General features: G+C 36.9%; 1 protein-coding gene across 1 annotated transcript in view; it reads right to left on the reverse strand.

The window, feature by feature from the left end:
• The window catches only part of LOC149794774 (solute carrier family 23 member 2-like), a 108,614-nt gene that overhangs the window by 12,870 nt on the left and 72,298 nt on the right, over positions 1-23,446 (reverse strand). The window contains exons 5-8 of the mRNA XM_089964417.1: positions 18,023-18,204; positions 10,539-10,659; positions 9,740-9,896; positions 6,633-6,886 (exon numbers count right to left, since the gene is read on the reverse strand). Coding sequence (XP_089820543.1) covers positions 6,633-6,886; positions 9,740-9,896; positions 10,539-10,659; positions 18,023-18,204 — 714 coding nt within the window. The remainder of the gene's footprint in view (positions 1-6,632; positions 6,887-9,739; positions 9,897-10,538; positions 10,660-18,022; positions 18,205-23,446) is intronic.

Genomic DNA, 23,446 nt, shown 5'->3' on the forward strand with positions numbered 1-23,446 from the left:
TAAAAGGAACGTTATACTTTCCCGAGTTACAACTAGTGACCAGAAAAGAAGATCAAGTGTACGACATCGAATTCATTCTCGAACGAAGAACCCATAAAGTGGGAAAACGCAGTGTCAAAGAAGTCAAAAAGCGTTGGAAAGGATATCCTCCCAGTCTTGATCATTGGATCGACGCTTCGCAAGCCATCGACTATAAAAAGAAATGGCTATCAACCATAATGACCACTCCTTCACCTAGTTCTTCTCAAGAGATATACAAAAGCAACCATTGTCCCATTGTGGATATGGTATGGTGAACGAGTACCTAAAACGCATATCGTTTTTTTTCTGCCACATCATAAACCTTACAAAAATCAAAAACATCACTGAAAATCAAAACAGTTTTGCGGTCGAAGTTTTATGATGAAAAAGTGCAAGAATACTTGAGCACTCACAAACCTGTTGTAACTACAGCTGACGCTAATCCAATACCACCGCTTGGTAATTTTTGTTTGGACAAATAACATAAAAGCTTCAACACTGAGTAACATAAAGAGTCTCGTCGACTACGGATGAAATTTCCGGATGACAGTGATAGGTATCATATTTTGTCGTGAATTGAATGACATTTTGGTGGAGACATGAACATAATGATCAGTAAACCCATACAAACCATTACCGGCAACCTGGATTTTGCAAATTATTTTCGTTCCTTGGTAGAACTGAACCAAGAACTCAATTTGATTTTTGTGTACTCAGATGTGTGGAGTACAACGTGGTGGACACACCTCCACGCCGTTACTGCATGTCATTCCTTTCAAAGTAGGTTCTCTCACGAACGATGACGAGGAAGATGGAAACACTTATCACGTTCACCATAAATTTGTACATCCGCATTATTTGCCTGTCAGTAAGTCGTATTTTGACACCAAAGGGAAGTTCACGATGAAACTCCATTTTCAAAAACGATTCTCTAAAGACTAGTAAGTCACGTAGCCAGTGGGCGTCGCTCGAAAGCGAGGACGTGGTTTAGGAGATATGTTGAAATCTGCCTTTCGTTCGGTGGCTCCTGCTTTGAAACCGATGCAGACACTAGGATTGCATGCTTTAAAAGATTCTGCATTGACGCAAATTAAAGAATTTCTCCAAAATGCTATCATCGACAAACAAAACCCGAAACTGTTTTCTTGATTTAAATGGGCAACAACATTTTTGGCCGACGAGAAACCCATGTAAATGCCATAGACACTGCATAATCAGGTATTCCCGCTTACATTACACCACAGCAAGGACAAGGCGGAAAGAGACGACGAACAAAACTCCCCTTCAGAAGGCTTCATACTTATAAAGCTAGAAAAACAGAGAAAACAAGAATCGTCCGAGACTTATAGGTTTTTGAATATTAAATCATAGAGACAAAAATGATGCACCGAGAGTCTTGCACCTGTTCCAAGTCGGAACTGGGTTTGTTTGCCATGCCACCCACTATGATGACGATACAATAATGCCAATGGGTAGAATTTCATCCCGTCTCTTCTTTGATGAATTTTGCACCATCGGGTTTGATATTAAAGGACAGTTCGAAGATTACATCGATCTGAATAACAGTTACTTATACTTGAAAGTCAAAGTAATCGAAGCGGACAGTAACAATCTAGTTGACGCGTCCAGGCTATCTCCCGTCAACAATTATATGAATTCCTTGTTCAGTGGAGTAGAGTTTTACTTGAATAACAATATGGTAAGCAGCAGCATGGATACTTACCCTTACCAAGCCAACCTAAAAAAATGTCTTGACGTACAAAAAAGATGCCAATAATACTTATCCGGCTGCTTGTGTAGTATGGAAACCTGCCGCGATAGGCCCCAAGTTCGACAGCACTGCGATTGCTGGGGACGATCAAAATGTATCGGGATTTATGCAACAACGAAAGGTAATTGCTCGAAGCCTTTTTTTAGAACTGATGGATCGCTTGTTGTACATGTTGTTACAAGAGAAGTATTTATTGAACGGGGTAGATGTCCGCCTGAGACTGAATCGATGCAGTACCGGGTTCCATTTGATGGCTAATGCTGCCGAGTACAAAACTTTCATCCAAGAAGCCAGACCTTGCGTGCGACCTGTAGAAGCGTTACCTAAAGTGGGAAACAACATCAGTCACACATTGAGTAAAACGACCGACAAGTATCTGATACCACGCGTAGAAGTGAAAACTTTCACCATTCCCAGAGGTCGGCGATTGATGACCGATGAGCTACTGTTCCAAGGAAAGTTTCCCCAAGTGTTTTATCATTAGTATGGTCAAATCTACAGCCTTCAATGGAAACATCGAGGAAAATCCTTTCAACTTTCAACAGTTCGTATGGATCGCCACCTTTAGAAGACGACATCATCGACCTTATGAGAAAAAATGCCCAGACAACACAATTCAAAAATGTGAAGTTACAAGGCGCACATTCCATCGTGTGTGGACAATATTGTGTGTATTTTCTTGATCTTGGATATTCTTTAGAACATTTAGTGACTTATTTTGATCGTCATTCTTCTAGAAACGATGAGAAAGTAGATCGATGGTTTTGTGCCCATTAAGATTATCTTTTGTATTTAGCTAGGAAACGTAGTGTACATCACTGGCCCAGTGACTTCCATCAGTGGAAGTCTAGCTTCACTTCACAACGTTGTCAACCTTATCAACAGTTGGTTATTAGAAAAATGTTTGTTTGTTTGTTTAATTGATTGAAAAATTGGTAATTGTTGGTTGTTAGTTATTTGAATAAAATGTTGACTTTTGATAAAATGTGTCTTTTGTTGTTTTTTTTCTCAGTTTTTATCATGATACATGGTCTTTGACTTTTCTCTAACCCTCACCCTCAAATCAAATTCTCTAAACATTGTAGGGATGTTTTCTATCGCGTCCGCGCTTGAACTATATAAATCAAGAAAGTCTCCAGTCTGACCATCGATTATTGACTCATCCTCCTATGATGTTATGTTCAAGACTAGCCAAACTGAACGAAGCCTACGTCAATTTACATCGTGTCAGGCCAAGCCTGATACCGAATCCTGAAGATATAGAGAATCTCAGGACGTTGAAAATGACCGAATGCCAGATAGAAGAGGTCTTCAAAGAAGAAATCAAGAAAGAGAAAGAAAAATCAACGGAGAAGTACAAGCTTCATAAGAATGGAGAGAAGAGAGAGCAACAGCAACATCAGCAGCAGAAACCATACAGAGACTTTTGTTGACTGCCGTGTAGACACGAAATAGTTCTCCTTCTCTTTACGAAGAAGCAGACCCGATGTAGTGGGAAAGCCTGTCGCCAGACGGGTTCGCAATCTTAGACGATGAAAGATTGCCATAACTCCCCGTCCACAGAAAACAGCCATTTTCAAGGGTACCCGATACTCTAAAAAAGAGATACTAGTTCAATTGCCAATAATATCTTGGTAAGTTAAATAATAGAAGTGTGTCTGTAAGTACTTTTCTCGTTTGATTGACTTTGTTAGAAATGTGTCTTTAAGCACTTCATTTCGTAGCTTGTCAAAAACATTGTATGTGTTTGTGTTTGTAGTTAGTGCTAGTAATTAAAAAGCGAATGAGTGCTTATTTTAAGTCCGCGTGTTTCATGATTTTGGGGTGATGATATTGGTCTTGTACGTTTTAATGTCGGGGGTGTTTTCATCGCGTCCGTGCTTCACAAAAATAAAAGAAGAGCTTGTTAGTCTGGCTACCCATTGTCAACGAGACAAATAAAAGAAGATGAGCAGGATAAGCAAATCGCTTGAACTCCAAATGCACCTGCTGGGCGAACTGGCCATGGAGGCAATCCAGGAAAGTGCCAGGGTTGAAGAAGAGGAGGAGAAGAAAAATAAAGAAACTTAAGAAAGGATCCTACCTCACCTCATGCTGAGACCATTGTGTTAGGTGACTTCGATGGTCAGTACACTTGCACAGGCAGCACCAGCACCTCAGCCACGTCAACCACAGACACAACCTCTCCCACCAGTACAAAAGACCGTGATTCCACAGACGGAAAACTGGGAGGAGGAGTTGTGAGAGCAACCACGACAACCTCAGCATCCACGGGTCTGGTACATGAGAAGACTTCAGAAGGAAGGTCTTCAGGGTCCCGCAAACTGAAGCTTGGAATGATGAGGCTACACAGCACGCCTCCGCTTTCCCATCAGCTACAGTCAATTGGGACAACAACCGGAGCCTTCTCTGTGTCTGTGGGGCACGGCCTGGGAGGTGTCATCATTAACCAGGTGCACCTGGATTTGAAAAGGCACCCCTTTTCAGGGCAACCCAAATCGCTAGAAAAGAGACTATTCAAGTTGCCAATTTTAGTGTGTGTGGAGTAGCGTGATTATAAACACTTATTCCTTTACTGATGTAATTGTGTGTATGTGTGTTTGCATAAGTAGCGTACGTTTGTGTGGATAGTAAAATGTGTGTTTGTATAAGTGGGCATACCTTTGTGAAGATAGTAGTTTTTGGGGGTTTGTAAGCGTTAGCGTACGTTTTTGTGGATAGTAGATGATGGGTAATTTGAGAGCATAGTTTGGATTTGTGTTTTTTTCTCTATCCCGTGTGTGAATAGTAGATAATGGGGTTTTGGATAATATATTTTGGGTTTGTTTTCCTCTTCCCGTGTGTGGATAGTATATTCTGTTTTTTTTTCTCCTTCCCGTGGTGGATAGTATATTTTTGTTCTTTTATTCTCCTTCCCGTGTGTTGATTGTAGGTAATATATGAATTGAGTATAATAGCTGTTTCCTTAACGTCCGTGCTTGACAACTATAAAGTCAAAGCGTTCGCCATTCCCACTATTCAACATTGAATGAACGAAGATGGCAATGTATTTGTTGAACAATTTGAAAGACAGTTGGTACTGGATAGTGGATGCTGCCTACGTTATGGAAAGGCTAGAACATGAATGGATGTATCCAATTATCAAAGCCTTTGTGACAAGTCAAGTGACCAGCCTGAAAGTAGCCAGACATCTGGTGAAAGGAATGACAGAGAAGGAATTAGAAAAAGTTAAGATGCTACATTCGATCAAAATATGTGAGTTGTAACCTTAAATGAGGTCCTTGAAAATGTGAGGAAAGTCTGGTGTTTTTTAGAAGACATATTGAATTATACAGAGTGGTGGTCTTTTCTGAAGTGGGGGCTAGACCAACTTAAGAAAGCTGAAGAAATGATGAGAAACGTGCTGGAAAAAGTGGTAAAAAATTGAAAGATAACTGGGCAAACAAGAGAAAGGAAAAACGCAACAGAAATAACAAAGAGGAGTTTGAAACAATGAATGAACACTGGATGCAGGTGCAGGAGAAATTTACATCTATGGGACATCCTGACTGGATGCCAGATAATGTAAAGACGAAGAAGAAAGGAATCATTTAGCAGGTTCGGAAATGGTGGAAGAACTAGAGAAAATAGAAGAAGAAGAAGAAGAAGAAGAAGAAGAAGAAGAAAAAGAAGAACCAAAAGGACATTTCGTGGTCACTCATATACCACGAAAAGATTTGCTTTCTTGCCCAAAATATTTTAGTCGGTTGTATAGTTGTTGTGTGCGATAGATTGATGTTCATCCATCAGTGTTTCTATGTTGTATTTTGTATGTGTTATGTATGTCTATGTCCCGCCAGTCCTGTTCCCGCCAAGTGTTCTAGGTTTTTTCCGCTTTTTGGTCTGATTGAGGTTAGCCCCTTGCCACATTGTTATCAATCTTCAGTACCGTGACGTCACCTTACCTGTTCAATTTCTTTTGTCCCTATACAACAAATTCACTTTCCCTTGGCCGTAAACAGCCCAAATAGTCCCCATGTTCAATTCCCATTGTCTGTACAATTGCCCAGGGGTGTCTGAAAAACCTTGTCTGTAATTATGCCCTCGTCCTTTTTGACTGGGTTTTCCATTGTCCGTAAACAGCCCCTCTTACTACTAAAGGTTCTAGTCAGTCACCGCCATTTGTGCTGTCGAATTTGTATTTTTTTGCATTTCTTTATTACTCAATTGCTTTATTTACTTGAGGCAAACTAATTTTGGAACCTCCTTTAAAATTGTACAGTTCTTGAGATTCGGAAGAACAATACACTGGTTTGATTAACGTGTTAATATACGTCCCAAAAATTTATTCGGATACAAGATTAACTATAACTTAAATGTGATCGTGAGGCTAGTTGGATTGGATCTATGGTTTATCTCGCTGCTGTAATTTACTGTTAGAAGGTGCTTTGAGTCTATCACATTTATGGATAATGTTTGAGTATATCACATTTATGGAGGTTTGATTAGATCACATTTACGGATAATGTCTGAGCACACAATAACGAATAATGTTTGAGGATTTCACATTTATTGATAATGATTGAGTACACGTATATGAGTAATGTTTAATCATATCGCGTTTATTGATAATGTTTGAGTAGTTTACGTTAATGGATAATGTTTTAAAACACGAAAATGAATAACGTTTGAGCATAAAAGGTTAAACCAAATGTTTGAGTATACCCCATATAGTTGATCCTGACAAGGTAGGTCATAATAAAAACATTTGCGTTTTCTTTAAAAAGAAATATATCCCAAATGCTGGAGATACAACTGGGTCTTAGTTAATCAGAGGTACATATCCAAACAATGTAGTTACTTTCGTTATCCCAATAGCTCCGATATTTCCTCCATACGTCGTGGTTGCATGGCCACAACCGATCGCACCAGAGAGAGCACTCATTAATCCTTCTACTGCTATTCCCCGATTGGCTGCGTGTGCAGGTGGTGGCGGCACTCTACAGACTCGGGCGCATGCGATGTAATCGCCAATGGAGTCAAGAATGCACATGAACGTTGCGATGAGAAACCCAACGAAAACACTGATGTCAAAGGATGGCAAACCAAACTGACCTAAAAGAAATATAAGCTAAGTAAAACGTCAGTATCATCTTGTGGCAGTGATGGAAGACTCAGGAAAAGCCTTTTCAAAATGTCTGTATGAGAATAATTTAGGAACAAAAGGCCAATTTCAGTTGTACGAAAGCTACATTAGATAGTCACCCTCAATTTCAGCTGCTTAATTTGGTAACATACACAATAAATATACGGATACTTAATTTGGTAGCATATAAAATATCATATACGGATACTTAATTTGGTAACATATAATAGTTAATGAAACATGAATAAGAGACTGACAAATGGGGTTTAAAAATATCTCATGAAAAAACTGTGGCAATCATATTCACCCCCAAACGAAATAACAGCCTAGTCTATCCAAACTTCTATATACAAATCAATTAATCAAATACGTAACAGTAGTAAAATTCCTAGGAATGTTCTTTTGACAACCACCTCACATGGAAACAGCACATTGAACAACTCACCCAGAATTGTAACAAAGATCTCAATTTACTCAGGAACATCACAGGGACTGACTGGGGATCCAACCAGGAAACCCTCCTCACGATATATAAAAGCCTAATTAGATCAAAACTGGATTACGGTTGCTAAGCATATAACTCGGCTAAGCAGCCTGCACTACAAAAACTTGACACTATCCAGAGAAAAGCCTTGCTATTATGCACAGGAACACTCCCCTCAACATCATTAGAAGAACTACAAACACTAACAGGAGAACTACCCTTAAAATTACGTAGGTAAGAACTGCTTCTCCGATACTCCATTCGATTAGATACCCACCCAGACAACCATCCCACCAAAATAACTATAAATAAGTGTAAAGTTGTCTTCAAACCCAAAATCATACCTATCACACCAAGTGGCAAAGTAATCCTTGAACTAAGAAAAAAGATACCTCAACTAAAAAGACAGGTAACAAACAATACAGACCAGAACAAATCACCATGGTTACAAAAGCACCAAGGATTAACATTGAAGCTACCAAATTAGGTAATAAAGAACGACAAGAAAACTTACTAAAACCTGTACTGGTAAACGAAATCAACCAAAAATACCCGGACTATGTTAAAACATATACCGATGGATCAAAAACAAACAACCCACCAAGAACAGCAGCTGCAATAGTCATGCCTGAATTTAATATACAAACGGGATCCAGATTACCTGACTATTGCTCCATTTACACCACTGAATTCTGGGCTATACTTGAATCACTACAATGGATCAAAGACAACCAAATACCTAAAGCAGTCATTATAAGCGATTCCCTAAGCGTTATCAAATCGATCCAAAATCGCAATACACACTCTAGGGAACAATTCCTCGACAGAGCATGCCAATTAATCGACGATATCACCACAGCACATCAATTAGTCAAGCTCATGTGGATACCGTCGCACATTGGAATCTCTGGCAACGAAACAGCAGACAAAGTTGCAAAAACCAAACTAGGAGATCAAAACTCTATCAAGTTTCACTATAGCTCTACAGAAGCAATAAGCTTCGCACAAACATATATAGACCAAATATGGCAAGATTTTTGGAACTCCTCCACAAAAGGTAAAAAGCACCATGAAACCAAAAAAAAACGTAGATAGGAACATGCAGCTACCTAAGGGTACCTATTTAGAACAGAAAACCATAAACAGGATAATAACTGGGAAAACTAAATTAGCAAGCAGTTTTGGAAGGTTTATAGGATCCAAACCAGCAACCATTAACTGCTTTAACTGCCACACCACCGAAGATCTACACCACGTATTCAATATATGCCCAAAATATCAACCCGCTCGGAAAATATTTATCAAAAACCAAAAAGAGATTGGATCACCACACACATACCCAGAGTTACTTATGGACTCTAATAAAAATAAACAATCAGCATATAAAAATATAAATCAATTCATAGACTCAGCAGGACTTAGGAACAAAATATAATTACTATCCCCACAAAACCAAAAGACCCAGTAACTAGCTAAATAAATTTAGAAGCCACCACATAAAAAACGATAACATATCATTCAATTTTAAAAAAGTATTAATAAATAATTCACTTGCGAAGCAGCTATAAAAAAAACTAAGGAAACCGCAAAATCGGATGTCCTAGATGTCCTTAACGAACCGAGTAATCAGCTAGGATTCCTGTCCTAGATGTCCTTAACGAACCGTGTAATCGGCTAGGACTCCGGTCTCTTGCTAAATAAAGTATAAATAACATTCAATCTCTAAAAACATCAATTAATAAATAACTTAAAGAGGTAATATCTAAAAACTTATAAATAACATAACGTAGGAAACACACCCTAAACACCTCGACTAGTAATAACATAATAACCTTGAAAATCTCTCTTCATACATGATATCTACTAAGAAACGCTATAAACAGCATAGAACATCCCCCCTCCTTTTAGAACATTTTGAAGAAGAAAAAAAAAAATTTCGAAAAAATAAAAAAAAAAAAAAAAAAAAAAAACACCAGGCAAATGCAACAAGAAACCAGCGATGTAAAGCAAGCAGGACCGTTCCCGAGCTCTCCTTCTCACTAATGACAGCCAACCATTCAACTGTAGGGACCTTTATGGACCCACAGATTGAGGCCAAATTATCAGGGTTCCTTGAATCCATAAAAGCCTGGGGGAGGTGGCACCATCCCCTTCCCCAGGAACAACTAGCAGGCTGCGGTGCAGTCAGAAAGAAGTGGCACATGCACAGTTGTGCGAACGCTACTATAATTAAACTCAACAACAACAACGACTCAAAGACTCTCTCCTCAATCAATTATACAGCTAGAATGGTCAAAAATATCATTCACTGAGGAATGAAATTTGTTGGAATCGTTACCTGGATATGGCACAGAAAACCACTTGGCGTCGTGTATAATTTGAGATCGAGCATCAGTTCTAGCCAGGTAATCAGGAGCGTCCTTAGAAGATGAGAAAACGTTGAAATATGTCAGCACAGCGCAGACCAACCAGCCAACCATAATTGATATCAGGATCTTCAAAAAGAGAGAATATATTTACAGACGCAACGTGACTTAAAATGACGTTAACGGTTATAGTGACAGGTGCCCCTTAAACTTTGCATTTATCTGAGATACTATGTAAGCACATCAACCGCTACATCGTGCACTCAAATTTCGCATTCCATACAATGTTTTAAAAGTGTCATACCTGGTCACATCAGTGATCACTTTAAGTGTTGGCAACATCATGTGACCTATCTTTAATTCCGCATTAATAAAAATGATGTACCAATCCTTGATTATTGATTAGTAAACATGTACTTATATTTTATACTAATACTTAAATCACGACAAGCATTCCATTTCTGATTTTAGAAATATGAATTTGGCGACATGAAAACAAAGAAATCTATATATCATGAATCAATTTGTAGAAATCCGTTCAAAAACCATCGAGTTGTTGCCGTGTCTTTAAGCCAGATTGGATCCAGACTTCATATGATACAGCTCTATTTGACCCGAACTCAATGCTTAAATTACTTGTGTTGTCATTGCATAAATTCAAAATATATGTAACTTGAAATCGGATGCTTTTCATGTCATCATGTTTTTAATATTTGGTGCTCTTTAGGATGCTTTCTACCTTTAGTACAAATATATAGTAGTTATTCTCACAGCAAATACTTGGTGAAATGGGTAGAACGTGATGTGAAAACCCTTGTCCCTGGTCCAGTATGGCAGGGGTGTCTTCTTATGTTCCAGATATACAGACCGGATAACCGCGACACCACACGTTCTGAAACATCAACTAGACATCAGTGAAGTATGTATATAAGGTATTATTAACATGAATGTAGAGGATTCAGATAGTGTGATAAATCAGTCCATAGCTAATTGCATTCGCTGTTCTATATTAAAGGAATACCAAGTTGCTTATGACAGAGTGATTATTTTAAAACTGTAGATGTGGAGAGAATTCATTATTTACCTAAATTTCGCATTTTCGTACTGCTGGAAGGGATGATTTTAAGTTTCGGCTGCTAAAATCAACAACTTTACAATAAAAGAGCCCTTAATATGTGAAGGTAGTGATTTGAAATACATGTGACGTTATTGAGTCAACCTGATTGTGCAGTGTAACGCAAGATGACTCGATAAAAACAGAGAGCTGACACATTATCTATTAAAATATTGTCAGAAGTGATACATATTCGATTACACCACTTCCTACATTGTGTGATTATTTTGGTTCGGTAATTTACATTATGTGTCAATCACTGTACATAGACAGCAGATGTATTTTAAACATGGTACAACACTCTAGCAAAACCACATCGTCATGTTTTAGCGGTGACAATTAATATACATCATCTTGATCAAAGACCAAAAACACAAAACGCTAGCTCATTTATCATACCTTATGCTTCCCTAAGTGATAATGTTCTTCGTTAAAAGATTCGCATTTGCAATTATAAGACATCTTTGATGCTCTTGAGGATCACTTGAAAGCTGACAACCATAATATGTAACGGTTCTTTAGTCTTTAATTAAGTGACAGAAACAAGCAAAGCTAACAAGCTTAGTATTACAAAGCAAAACCTTAACTGTTTGGAATGAATTCCCATATAACCCTAAATGTCCTATCACAAGTAATTTTTTATAAAATATTCCGAATGATGTAATGCAGAATGTCTTTTAACTTTAAAGAATTCACAATAACCAAAAAGTAGTGTTTTAGTCAAACAAAGTCATTGAGCGCTTTGTAACATCAATTAAAAATTTTAATGAATGATTCCTTTCAAATTACATCTGAACACAACAATAAATGAGTTCCCAAATCAGCCTACAAATGCCGACAGTAAAAAAGCCAACTCAAGCATTTGATACAGAAATCCATGTACAGTCTTCTATGACCATGATCAAAACTCTTGAAGAACTCAAACCCGGTGTCTCCGTGTTCGGTTGAGACAAAGCTTTGATGTAAAGCGACTACTCACACATACGTTTGAGTGTACTAATATTGGTCTGCTATTGCTAAGCGACATGGATGGTCCAGAGACACCATTATGTGTGAGTAGTAAATGATTGCCAAACACCTGTTGCATGGGGAGCACATGCAGGCAATGTCGACATGGGAACCTTTTCGTCTTGCATTTGATATTCTGGCATAAATGTGTTTTGCCACATGTAATGGTGTATCTAGACTATCCATGTCATTTATGAAAAGTAAATATATGAACTGAGAACAGCCTCGTCAAAAGAAAGATGTTCAGTGGTGGGCTTGCTGTTTACAGTAACAAAATCAAAGTCGCAAGCAAACAAATTCAACATCACTGAGTACCCGAAGAACCATCTGTTGTTCAGCAGTGTCAGCAAGAAAATCATTGAAAACTTCAAAGAGGATTGTGATGGTATGTCCATCGAAGAATACGTTAGACTGTAACATATACTTTTCTCGATCATGGTTGGCTCTGTTCTCCCCTTCGAATAAGGATCCAGCAAAATTGCTAAGAAAGCCAAAGGAGTCTCGTGTGTGGTTGTGTATCAAATCTCCGACACGACATGTACGGAGAGTGTTGTGTTACCTCGATCGACATGAATTCACACATGTAGCAAGTTCTACCCACTCATGTAAACAACGCCTATATGTGGTGGGTTGCACTCAGATGAATTTATCCCGCTGTGCACCAAGTGATGGATTTTTCATGACGAAATCACCATTTAAGCATCATTATACCACGCGATCGCGCGCTGAGGATGCTCACTTGCGGTAGTTATATATTCGTGGGAATGATTTACAATTCTTTTCTCACGAAGACTATACCAAAAGCCTTTGTCGCTCGTTCTTCGGGAGCATTTAAAGTTTCCAGCGCCAGATGGTAAGGTGTTAGATGTCCTGAAATATTAATTTGGTCCGATATCTTATATAAAACTAGAAACCACACTGGATCAGTAGCACGAAGTTGCCCACATTCTAGTTACCTCTGTGTGTGAAAGCAAATCACCTCTAACAACCTCTACAATCATCTGCCGCTTAGAGCCAGTGGGTTTTAATCCAATTGCGCGTTTAGTTACATTGCTATAATATTGTGATATTGAATCAGCCACGTTTGAGAGCACTCCTCACGATTCATCAGCAAATAATCGTTACGCAAGTGTGCAATTTATTCGTTAAACGATGCTCTTTTGCGATGAAACCTCGCATAATATATTGTAAAACGATCATCAAAGGCTCAACACAATTATTTTCCTGGAACCATCTAGATAAATAGAGGCCATATTAGTGGCGAAGGTGCATAAATACATTTCAATGCGACACTTAATGAATTTTCGGACTCAGCGGCTCATCTTCCTTGTATATACAGGATATATACTCTCGTTGACCAGATAGCTTTGAAAAGCAGCAGAGATTTTACCAACAATATGTATTTAGCCCATCATACAGAATCGGACGTTCTCATGAACGCAAACTTCTTTGCGTCTCACTGAATGCAAGACCCAGTAGTTTCGGCTAGGTCGTTATTTACACGAACCCGTATTTGTGCACGTCATCTCAAGCAATGGTTGTTCTTTTCTGTTTTGATTGTATTCCTCCAAACTCATTACAATGCCAATATTAGTGATAATAGTTTCTTCACAACGTTAGAATATCTTGCTTTTTTCCCGAATGTACCTGAGATTTTTAAGATCATACGTGATACTTCTCCTATTAGAAATATATCTATCAATTTTCTACCAAAGAATCCAGAATCTCTAAAGTAGGAAAATCATCAAGATTTTTATATTCCTTATTATCATTTTATAAAACAAGGCTGGAACTACATTGTTTCCAGTTTACAAGTGAGAAACTTTGAATGGCTATGCTCTTGCCACAAGTGACGTATAAATGGAAATGTGTAGCATTCTCTTCAACAAATCCTTATCATCAGGTTCCAGCAATTTGCTCAATCCAGGTGTAAATAACTGTCCAAATAAAGCTCTCTTTCCTACGCCAAGTCCCCAAAATAGCTTCGCATAGTGTCTCGCTATAAACCGCTCAAATGCTATCATTAGGGATTCAGAAGGAAACTTGTATAATTATTCAGCTGGTGATATCGTCAGTGTTGCACAATCTGATGACTGTGCAATAAGTTAAAATCACGTTGAAGAATCTGCTTCCCAAAACTTATGTTGAATATGAGTGAATGTTGTTACACACTCTTCATACATGACATCAATATTCATGCGCATGTTAGCTATTTTAAAGTAAAATTGAGTTTATACCTTCCAATGGAGCTCATTCAGAGAGGTTGAAATTTTAAGACAATTTTTTTTTTCATTTATGTTTTGGGATTTTATTGCTTTATCTGAAAAATGATAGGTTCATAACAAATACATCGTCGTCGCAGTAATTCCATATTGTTTGCTAGATCACTTTTTATGTGAGGATCACATTATCCGGAATATGACTCGACGCTTTGCATCCGGGTTTTCTGATGATAACAGATCTATCAGATCTGGCAGTCAAGATTATATATGTATGGATAGCTAAAATTCGCATTAACTCGATCAGTATAGCAGACCATATCTTTCCTTTTCTCGAATATGCGGACAAAATACGGGCTAAATGTACACAATACAGATATGCGAATATAATACGGGATAAATGGACACGATACAAATATGCGGACATAATACGGAATAAATGAACACGATATAAATGTGCGTAAAATAACATTTAGACCGTAAGAATCGAATCATCTTTTGAAGAAGTTAGTATGACTATCTTTTGAGCAGATTATAACTCCTGATAATTTTATGAAAACTCAAATGCTCTAACATAATATGTCAGAATATCTTTTGAAACCTAAACTCAAAATACCTAAATGGAAACTAAGATCGAAGGGATTTATTTGAATATGGTATTTAAGGAGATTCTCTAGATTAAAGGGATTTACTTGACATGTAATCAAGAAGATATTATAGATCAAAGGGATTTACTTGAATATGGTATTTAAGGAGATACACTAGATTAAAGAGATTTATTTGACTTGTAATTAAGGAAATATTCTAGATCAAAGGGATTTACTTGACTATTGTAACTAAGGAGATACTTTAGATTAAATGGATTTACGTGACTATTTCAGTTAAGGAGATAGACCAGATCAAAGGGATTTACTTGACTATTGTATCCAAGGAGATATACTAGATTAAATTGATTTGGTTGACTACTGTAATTGAAGAGATGCTCTAGATTAAAGGAATTTACTTGACTATTGTCTTTAAAGAGATATACTAGTTCAAAGGAATTACTTAAACAGAGTAATTAAGGAGATAATGTAGATCAAAGGGATTTACTTGACTTGCAATTAAGGAGACACTCTAGATTAAAGGAATTTACTTGAGCATTGTGTTCAAGGAAATACACTAGATCAAGGGGATTTACTTGACTATTGTAGTTAAGGAGATACAGTAGATCAAAGGGATTTACTTAACTATTTTCCTTAAGGAGATACTCTAAATTATAGGGATTAACTTGACTATTATAACTAAGGCGATACTTTAGAGTAAAGGGATTTACTTGACTATTGTAACTAAGTAGATACTCTATATTTAATTGATTTGCATGACTATTGTATTTAATGAGATAATCTAGACTAAAGGGAATTACTTGACTGTTGTATTTAAGGAGATGCTCTAGATCAAAGGGATTTAATTGACTTGAAATTAAGAAGATTCTCTAGATTAAAGGGATTTACTTGACTTGTAATTAAGGAGATACTTTATATCAAAGGGATGTACTTGAATATTGTAATTAAGGAAATATTCTAGATCAAAGGGATTTACTTGACTATTGTAATTAAGGAGATACACTATTCTCTTTCAGTAATCTGTGTTTTATTAGGTAGTTCTTACTATGCAACTTGTCGATGGTTTATTTAACGATTTAATAATCTTTGAAACTTTTGTTGTGAATGATCATTTCCGTGTAGCGCGGACAATTGTATCGCCAATGTTTTACATTGTAATATGTAGCGAATTCGAGAGATGATCTAACATTCTGCTGGAATGTATATTTGATTTTTAACTCAATTGAAATGTGTTAACACGTTTGTCAAATAAACATCTATGTGCTGTCATATAGTCAATTGTTAACCAAGATAAAATAGGCTGATAAGCTATGAAATATCTTACATTTCCATTTTGGCTGGTGCAGATAGTGGACCAATTGTAAATTTCAATAACTTATTCAAGTTCTTGCTTTATGCTAATGAAACACTGATTTAATAATCGCGTGGAAAATTGTGTTCATTTTTTTCTTTGTCCGCTAGATATTTGATATCTGGAGAACTATTATAGCTATTGCAAAATAGATTGAAAAGTCTGTTATGACAATTTTATGATATTGCTGTCATGGTTGGATTTTACCTTTGCGCTTTGGTTGATTTATCATTGTCATTTTCAAATGTTTGTGCTGATGTATTAAAGTAACTTGGCATTTTGAAATAATGAAGAAGATAGCCAAAACAGATATTCCACACTTTATGAAGTCATATATTGTCCGTTTGAACAATTTATTTTGTCCTGCTCTATTTATTTTAGTGTTACAGGAATTTGTTCATTTTTTGCGTTCATATATGTGACTGCTGACCAAGATGCCTAGGAAGTTCATTTAAATCTGGGTATTGTGTCCTTTGCAAAGTTTCTGTCTTGGTTTTATTGATTTCATCTTGCTGCTCTTCTTCGCTATCTTCCATTTTATTTTACAATTAATTTTTTTCAACTAGATCAACATGAATCTTAATTTAGCACATGCTATTTGGAAGATAACTTCAAGTGTTCCTACGAGCAGTTAACAATGTAATTGCCCAAAGAAAAGGCCTGATTACCTAACATTTTATCAGAATTGTTTCATAAGAAAAACTGACTAGAACCTAACTAAAACTGCGAAAGATCACCAAGGTTTTGAACATTAATGAGGTCCTAACGCCAGTAACTCTAAATACGAACGGGGCTTGTTATGCGAAAACGTAAAGGTGAAGGGCGACGTGCTGAAAGATGAAGAAGTGCAAAGGAGGCGAGAGACTGTGGATGGAGATCGTAAAGTGGATCCTTTTCATAAGGTACAAATATCGAATGACAGTGCTTGTGTTTTAAATTTGCACCGCATGCACATAGAGAAATGTGATATATCCCTAGAAATAGGAATATGACTCGGTTTTCCAAATAATTAGTGGTCGAATAAAATTAATAAAATAAGCCTTAAACATGCCATGAAATAATATGTTAAGCACTGGCTACGAGTGCCCTTCTAGCTAGGTCGATACATAATCCCCTCACCCGTGATGATATTGATTTTCAGGTTAGGGGCTGATATCACATATTCTTTAAATGCTTCAATTATTTGCAGCCAATTATCGGCTGAACATATCGGAGTACAGTGTATACACGTATCGGTATTTCTCGCGATTGTAAAGCTACCGTCGGCTAAAGGGTTCTTTTGGTGACATGTACATTATATTTCCTGAACAAATCCTATTTTGTTTACTTGTAAATCCCTGTGGAATTGTACAACCATCTGTACTGTGGCCATTTTGAATTTCGCGCTCGATATGGCTATTACCAATTACCGGTATGCGACTAAAGCGTACGCAGGTTTGTTTCGGAAAGATTTGCATGCAGCAAAATTGCAAATTGTAATGAACAGGTGACATTAGATCCACATATCGTCATCAGTATCAGCAGAAATTTGGGGAGTTGATTGATCGAACTACTTTCTAGCTTGCAAGATTTCATTCTTTGGAACACCTTGGCATGAAGCACGCAGAGGACTACATCTGAGATAAAGTCTTTTGTTAACAGAATTCTATGAAGATGCAGATTCCATCGTGAAAGAGTGCCATCTCAAAACAAAATTCATTGATAATCTACTGTGTCCGTCGTGAAAGAGGGTCATCTGAACTAAATTAATCTGTCTTCGGGGCGATACGATAAATTATATTATTTCTTTGGTAAATGTAAATGAATGTCGTAGAAGTAAAATTGTAATAAAATGCTTGGATTTGGTAATAACTACATACAGTTTTGCAGTCTTCAACGAATACATAGGTAGATCTAGATACATAAATCGATTCTTACGAAATCTGTCTCTAAGATGATAAGATAATAAAATGACGTACAGAAGTGCAATGCCCCACTGTGCCTGAATGAATTTCATACAGGCCTTGACTATGTAGATTCCGTTCAGTAGCATGGCCGTAACTATGGTTACAGGTCCCAGGTAACGTAGGAGTAATCCCGTCAATCCTGTGGCCCCGATGAAGAATTGGATCAGACCAGCAAGAATTAGACTGCCTTCTAACTGAAACAGATGTGACATAATTACTTCACAATTGGATTGTACATCAATATTCGAATAAGTACAATGTAGATGGTTTGTAACAGATTAACCACGTTGTAATCACACTGATGTCATGTATATGAATAACACAGGGTGTCATTAGGTTTTTGTTGGTGTTTAACGCTGTTTCCCAGTGCCAGATAGGCTATATATGGCGGTCAGAATAACTGGTGAAGGAAGAAGCCTCGAAAACCCCTGTAAGATTCCCGGATCCAAGGGAAGCTAACTGTAGTTTGCTAAAATACCCACATCGGCCGAGCACGAGACACAAACCCACGTGGAGAGAAGTGAAACGGCATTGACAGCGAAAAAGCGAGTGATTTAGACCACGCAGCCACCCGGTGCCATGCATGGTCATGTTATACACCTCTCTAGTGGCCTAAGTGTTGGAGCATCCTAACAGATGCAGGAGGTCGCGGGTTTGAACCCCGGCCAAGTCAAGCCAATAAATGTTATTAGCAGCTGTTCCTCTGTTAATGTGAAATTTGTGGGACATGCTGCTACATGTCTGCAGCATGATGCCCCACTGTTAGACATCACTATCAACTGGCAGACCTGATGCATCGTAACGATATGACTGAAAAATTTTTAACGCTACGTAAAAAATTCAAACACATATTATGTGGAACTCCAATAATAATAATAATAATAATAATAATAATAATAAATTCTTTTCTATAGATCCTTTTCTCTCTTGAAAATTCTTTCTTCATTCATTTTAATGTCATATATAACAGCTGTGATGAAAACAAACTTTGACATGATCAATGCATACCATGCAAATGATCAATGCATACCATGCAAATGAAATACAAAATACAAGATGCCTGACTCTCTGATTGATTAAATATGGCTTGGAGGCATGTTTTATTAACAATATAATTAAACAAGATTGTTTAGTGTTGTTGCCAAGTGATTAGTCAGGCTAGAAAATCTACCAACTCAAACAAAAAATAATAATGCTATGCGTCAGGATAGAGTATTGGTAATGCACTCGTTTGCATCCTTGCGGTCCCCATATCGATCCCCTGTTCTGACACTTTTCAGAGTTAGAGCATCAGAGAGGGTGTACGAACCACTTGGTGGAAGGTCCATTTTTGAAAAATAAAGCTTCCTACGAAGACGAAAAATATATGGTCAATAACGTTGGGTAAGATTATTTTGTTACTTTATCTTCGTGTTTTTCAAAACAAATTTTACCCACCGTGACGCTTATTTGTGGTCGCACCATCTCTACTGCTATAAATGTGTGAGTAATTAAATCCTTATTATATCAATATATCAACCAAATATGTTATCAAAACCTATACGATATCGCGGTCGAGGATCATGTAAATTTATTGTTATAAATCCGTGTGGAGTAGATTGTGCTGTAGAAAAGAAGTTTTCGAACCTATCATGTCCATGTCCCCACTACACCAAGTCTGATGAATATTTCGCAGAGTATCTGTATCGACTCCATTAAACACAACTAAAATATTACATTTATCTCTGATTACTTTAGGTATTTGTTTATATCGCTGAGTAACATAAATACGTCTGTATTTTTATGCCTGCCTCGAGAAAACATTCTAGCTGCATTTGATTGTTAGTACAGAATTAAATAATCGTATGCCACAAGATTATTAATAAATCCATCGAGTTCATCTACAGATAGGGTTTCATCAATATCGGTTATAAAATCAATAATATTATTACCATCTTCGTCCAACAATTTTGCATTTTCATTATAATCTTTAAGTATATCGTAACATCTCTGATCATCGACGAGACGTAGGTACTAAATACAACTTATCCATTTTGAGTCGTCGCATTATCAGATTAAGCAGTAATTATGTTTTTGCCCGATCCGGATGGAACTATGGTAATTGCTCTGACAGAATTTGGTAGCGCTGGATGATGTTTTGCTGGTTCTTGCTTTCGTGTCGCTGAGAAATCAATGACATCCATTTTATACAAACATAATAAATAATATGGATTTATATTATGTTCCATGTAGAGCATTCACCCCACAGGTCGATTAGCAACATAAATAACAAAAAATAAAATAAAAAATAAAACGTGCACTTACAGGTAAATGTGTAAAATGTGGTACAAAAAATATATATTTATTTCTAATAAGAAAATCGGTGGTGATATCGCTCGTTCCTTATAAAAATTATCAGGATCTCCATGGCCTAAATACCCAGGGGAAAACATCTTCCTGAATATAATTATTGCGGTCCTGGAACACGACATGATATCTAACTTGACGAGCTACATCAACCAAGACCTAGAGAATATCCAATAAATGCAATTGATCAAGCATATCACGTTCATGATGTAGCTTATATAAGTAATTATTGACACCAACGACATATTGCAGATGTAAAGTTGATTCACTCGTTAAATTCCATAAAATATAGATCCTTCAGATAATCACTAGCTATTTGGTTGATAAGATCTGAGATGAAAGGTAAACTAGTGCTAGGGGCTGGTGATTAATCAACCTATTATTACAATAATGGAATCGAGTTATTATAGCCCAAGATGATATTGGACGAGTAGAGCAGCGATTAGTAAACGTGCTGATGCAGCAAATGTTACATGTTCTGTTGCTGCCAACTGGATAGCACGACAGGCAATATGGCAAATGTATCTACCACCACCTACAAAACTACAGCATGCATATTTTGATGTCAGCACTCCTAATGAAGTTCATCAAGCATATATTTTACTTTTACCACACGGTACTATTTAAATCGGTAGACGTCAGTCACGTACATACAAATACGTTTTGACTGCCGCTGACTTTGAAAGTAGGTATAAAGACGTAGAACCACTATCAACTTATCAACTAAAACAGCAGCTGAAGTTGTATCTGCTTTTGAACGAATTCTGCAGCGATGACCCTTGCGATGGCCACAGTTGCTACAGGTTGATTCTGGCAAATAATTTCTTGGTGTATTATCAACTCTGATAAAAAATCATGTCAAACTTAGACGAAGACATACTGCAATTCATCGTGATCAGGCAATTGCTGAGTGGTTATTTGGATATCAGTATGCGAATGAAATAATTCAGAAAGATATGAGACCTCGCGAATAGATTGCTTACTAAAATAAACACATACCAATACAACGACATGACTTTTCAAGATAACCAGCATTAGGTAATGTGACTGTCCGGTATTTATATGAACCTGGTGAACATGATGGCGGTAAAAAGAGCTACTGATCTTATTTGAAGTATTACGACACAAAACATTTCCACATTTCCAGCGTGGTGAGATCTACGGGTGGACCCGCTATCTGCAGACTAGATTCAACTGCTCGTCAGCGTGGATTTGTACGCGAACAATTACAAGTAATTCCTGAAGACACACAAATACCACCGCATTCACTTTTGTAATCTAGCACCTCGACGTTGACTATATTCAAGAGAGGTCAGTATCACATTTTCGCGTGTATGAACAAAATTACAATTAATTCTGTAAATTATCTTGGATTAGCATTTGAATACTTCAACAACATTCTGTGTTACATCTCGTACAATGATTAATATGTCGTTGTTTCAATGTCATTATAAATTCAGCATCGAGATCAAAGTCGCGCTTATTTTTTGTCACACTGTTTACAATTTACTTTTTTTTCTTACTATGTCATTGTTGGTTTCCTGAATTTGATAATTATTTTCAGTGAAGTCTATAATAACCCTCAGCAACTGACATATTCCTCTGACTCGAGACACTGCGAGATAAACAAAATTTTGACATTCGATACGATCATCAACAATCCAAACATTTGTATCAAAGATGGTTAATCCTTGTGATGAATGAATCGTCATTGTATATCCTAGCCTCCGTGTAGTTCAGTCCATAGTTAATGCGCTCTTAATAACACTGAAAAGAACTTAAACAACATCATTTAATGCAAGATTTTGTTTCTCTAACAATGTTGGTATATCAACGTCGATATTTTGTCGTCGTGTATCTTCTGCTCAACAACACAATGGTACAGGTAGATTTGAAATTTTCTCTTTATGTAACATAAATAATTGTTGTTGGAGCGTATCAAGAACTATCTTTCTACTTGCCACTATCAAATCATTTCGTCTGCATAAATTCCAAATATTGTAAATAGGAGTTTCAGAAATTATTTCAAGCATTTGTTCACATTGAATTTTATTCGGCTGTAGTCTGATTAATTTCTTATTCTCTCTTAAATCTGGATCAAGCGCTCTATGATCATCAGTTATTTCTTCATATTAATCTACAAAATTTCTCGGCCATTTATGTGGAGACAATCCAATAAAAGGTGGCGGTTGACCATGATCGCCATACATTATTATAGCAGAATTTTTTGTCAATAACAAATCAAGAAATATTTTTTACGTTTCTAATGAAACGGTGCATATTTCATCCCAAGCAATAATATTTGGAATATATTTCTCTCCCATTCGTTCAGGAGTTCATTTATCTCCCTTCCATCGAAAACATTTGTGATAAATGCATGATATAATATTTCTTTTTTCTCACCCATGCGACAGGCAAATCTAGCTGTTTTGCTAACCTTACTTTTCTTATTTCAGTCTAGTCATCTCAGACCAGCCGTCTCAGTCAAGGTGTCCACGCACTCAGAACTACTTTTAAGAAAGTAACCCTTGCTGTCGTCTGTTGTGCCTCACGTAGTTGTTCAAAAATCAAGCAACAACAGAACAAATATATAACAAAAACATAATAACTTAATATAAATCCACATTTGAGAACACACCATACAAAAACATTTTCAGAGAGACAAAGACATACACGCATAAGACGTCGAACTTTTTGGTATTATGCTAATTCGTTCCGCACAAAATGGTCAATTTTATCCTAACATAGGTCAGTCCATTTTAAGGTCAGAGTCATTAAGTGTAACTAAAGCTACCTATTAACTAGTTTTAAATACTTCGTGTGAAATAAATTATATACTGTTTGCAACATTTAATGACGCTGACCTGAAAAATGAATGACTACAGATAGGATACAATTCTCAATGCTGTGTGAAATGAACTATGATAGAAAACCCTGATCCAGGCACATAGGCTATAGACCTATACAATTCATAGCCTCCCAACTCTCTTAACAACTACAAAAACTTAGTAACAGACAGAAATGTGTTATGCCAAACAGGCTTTATTCTAATTTTGTTAAGCATCTACATTGTGCCCAAGTAGAATAAAA

Source organism: Sinohyriopsis cumingii, chromosome 7, assembly GCF_028554795.1.
Source record: "Sinohyriopsis cumingii isolate HCF-2022 chromosome 7, ASM2855479v2, whole genome shotgun sequence".
NCBI lineage: Eukaryota > Metazoa > Mollusca > Bivalvia > Unionida > Unionidae > Sinohyriopsis > Sinohyriopsis cumingii.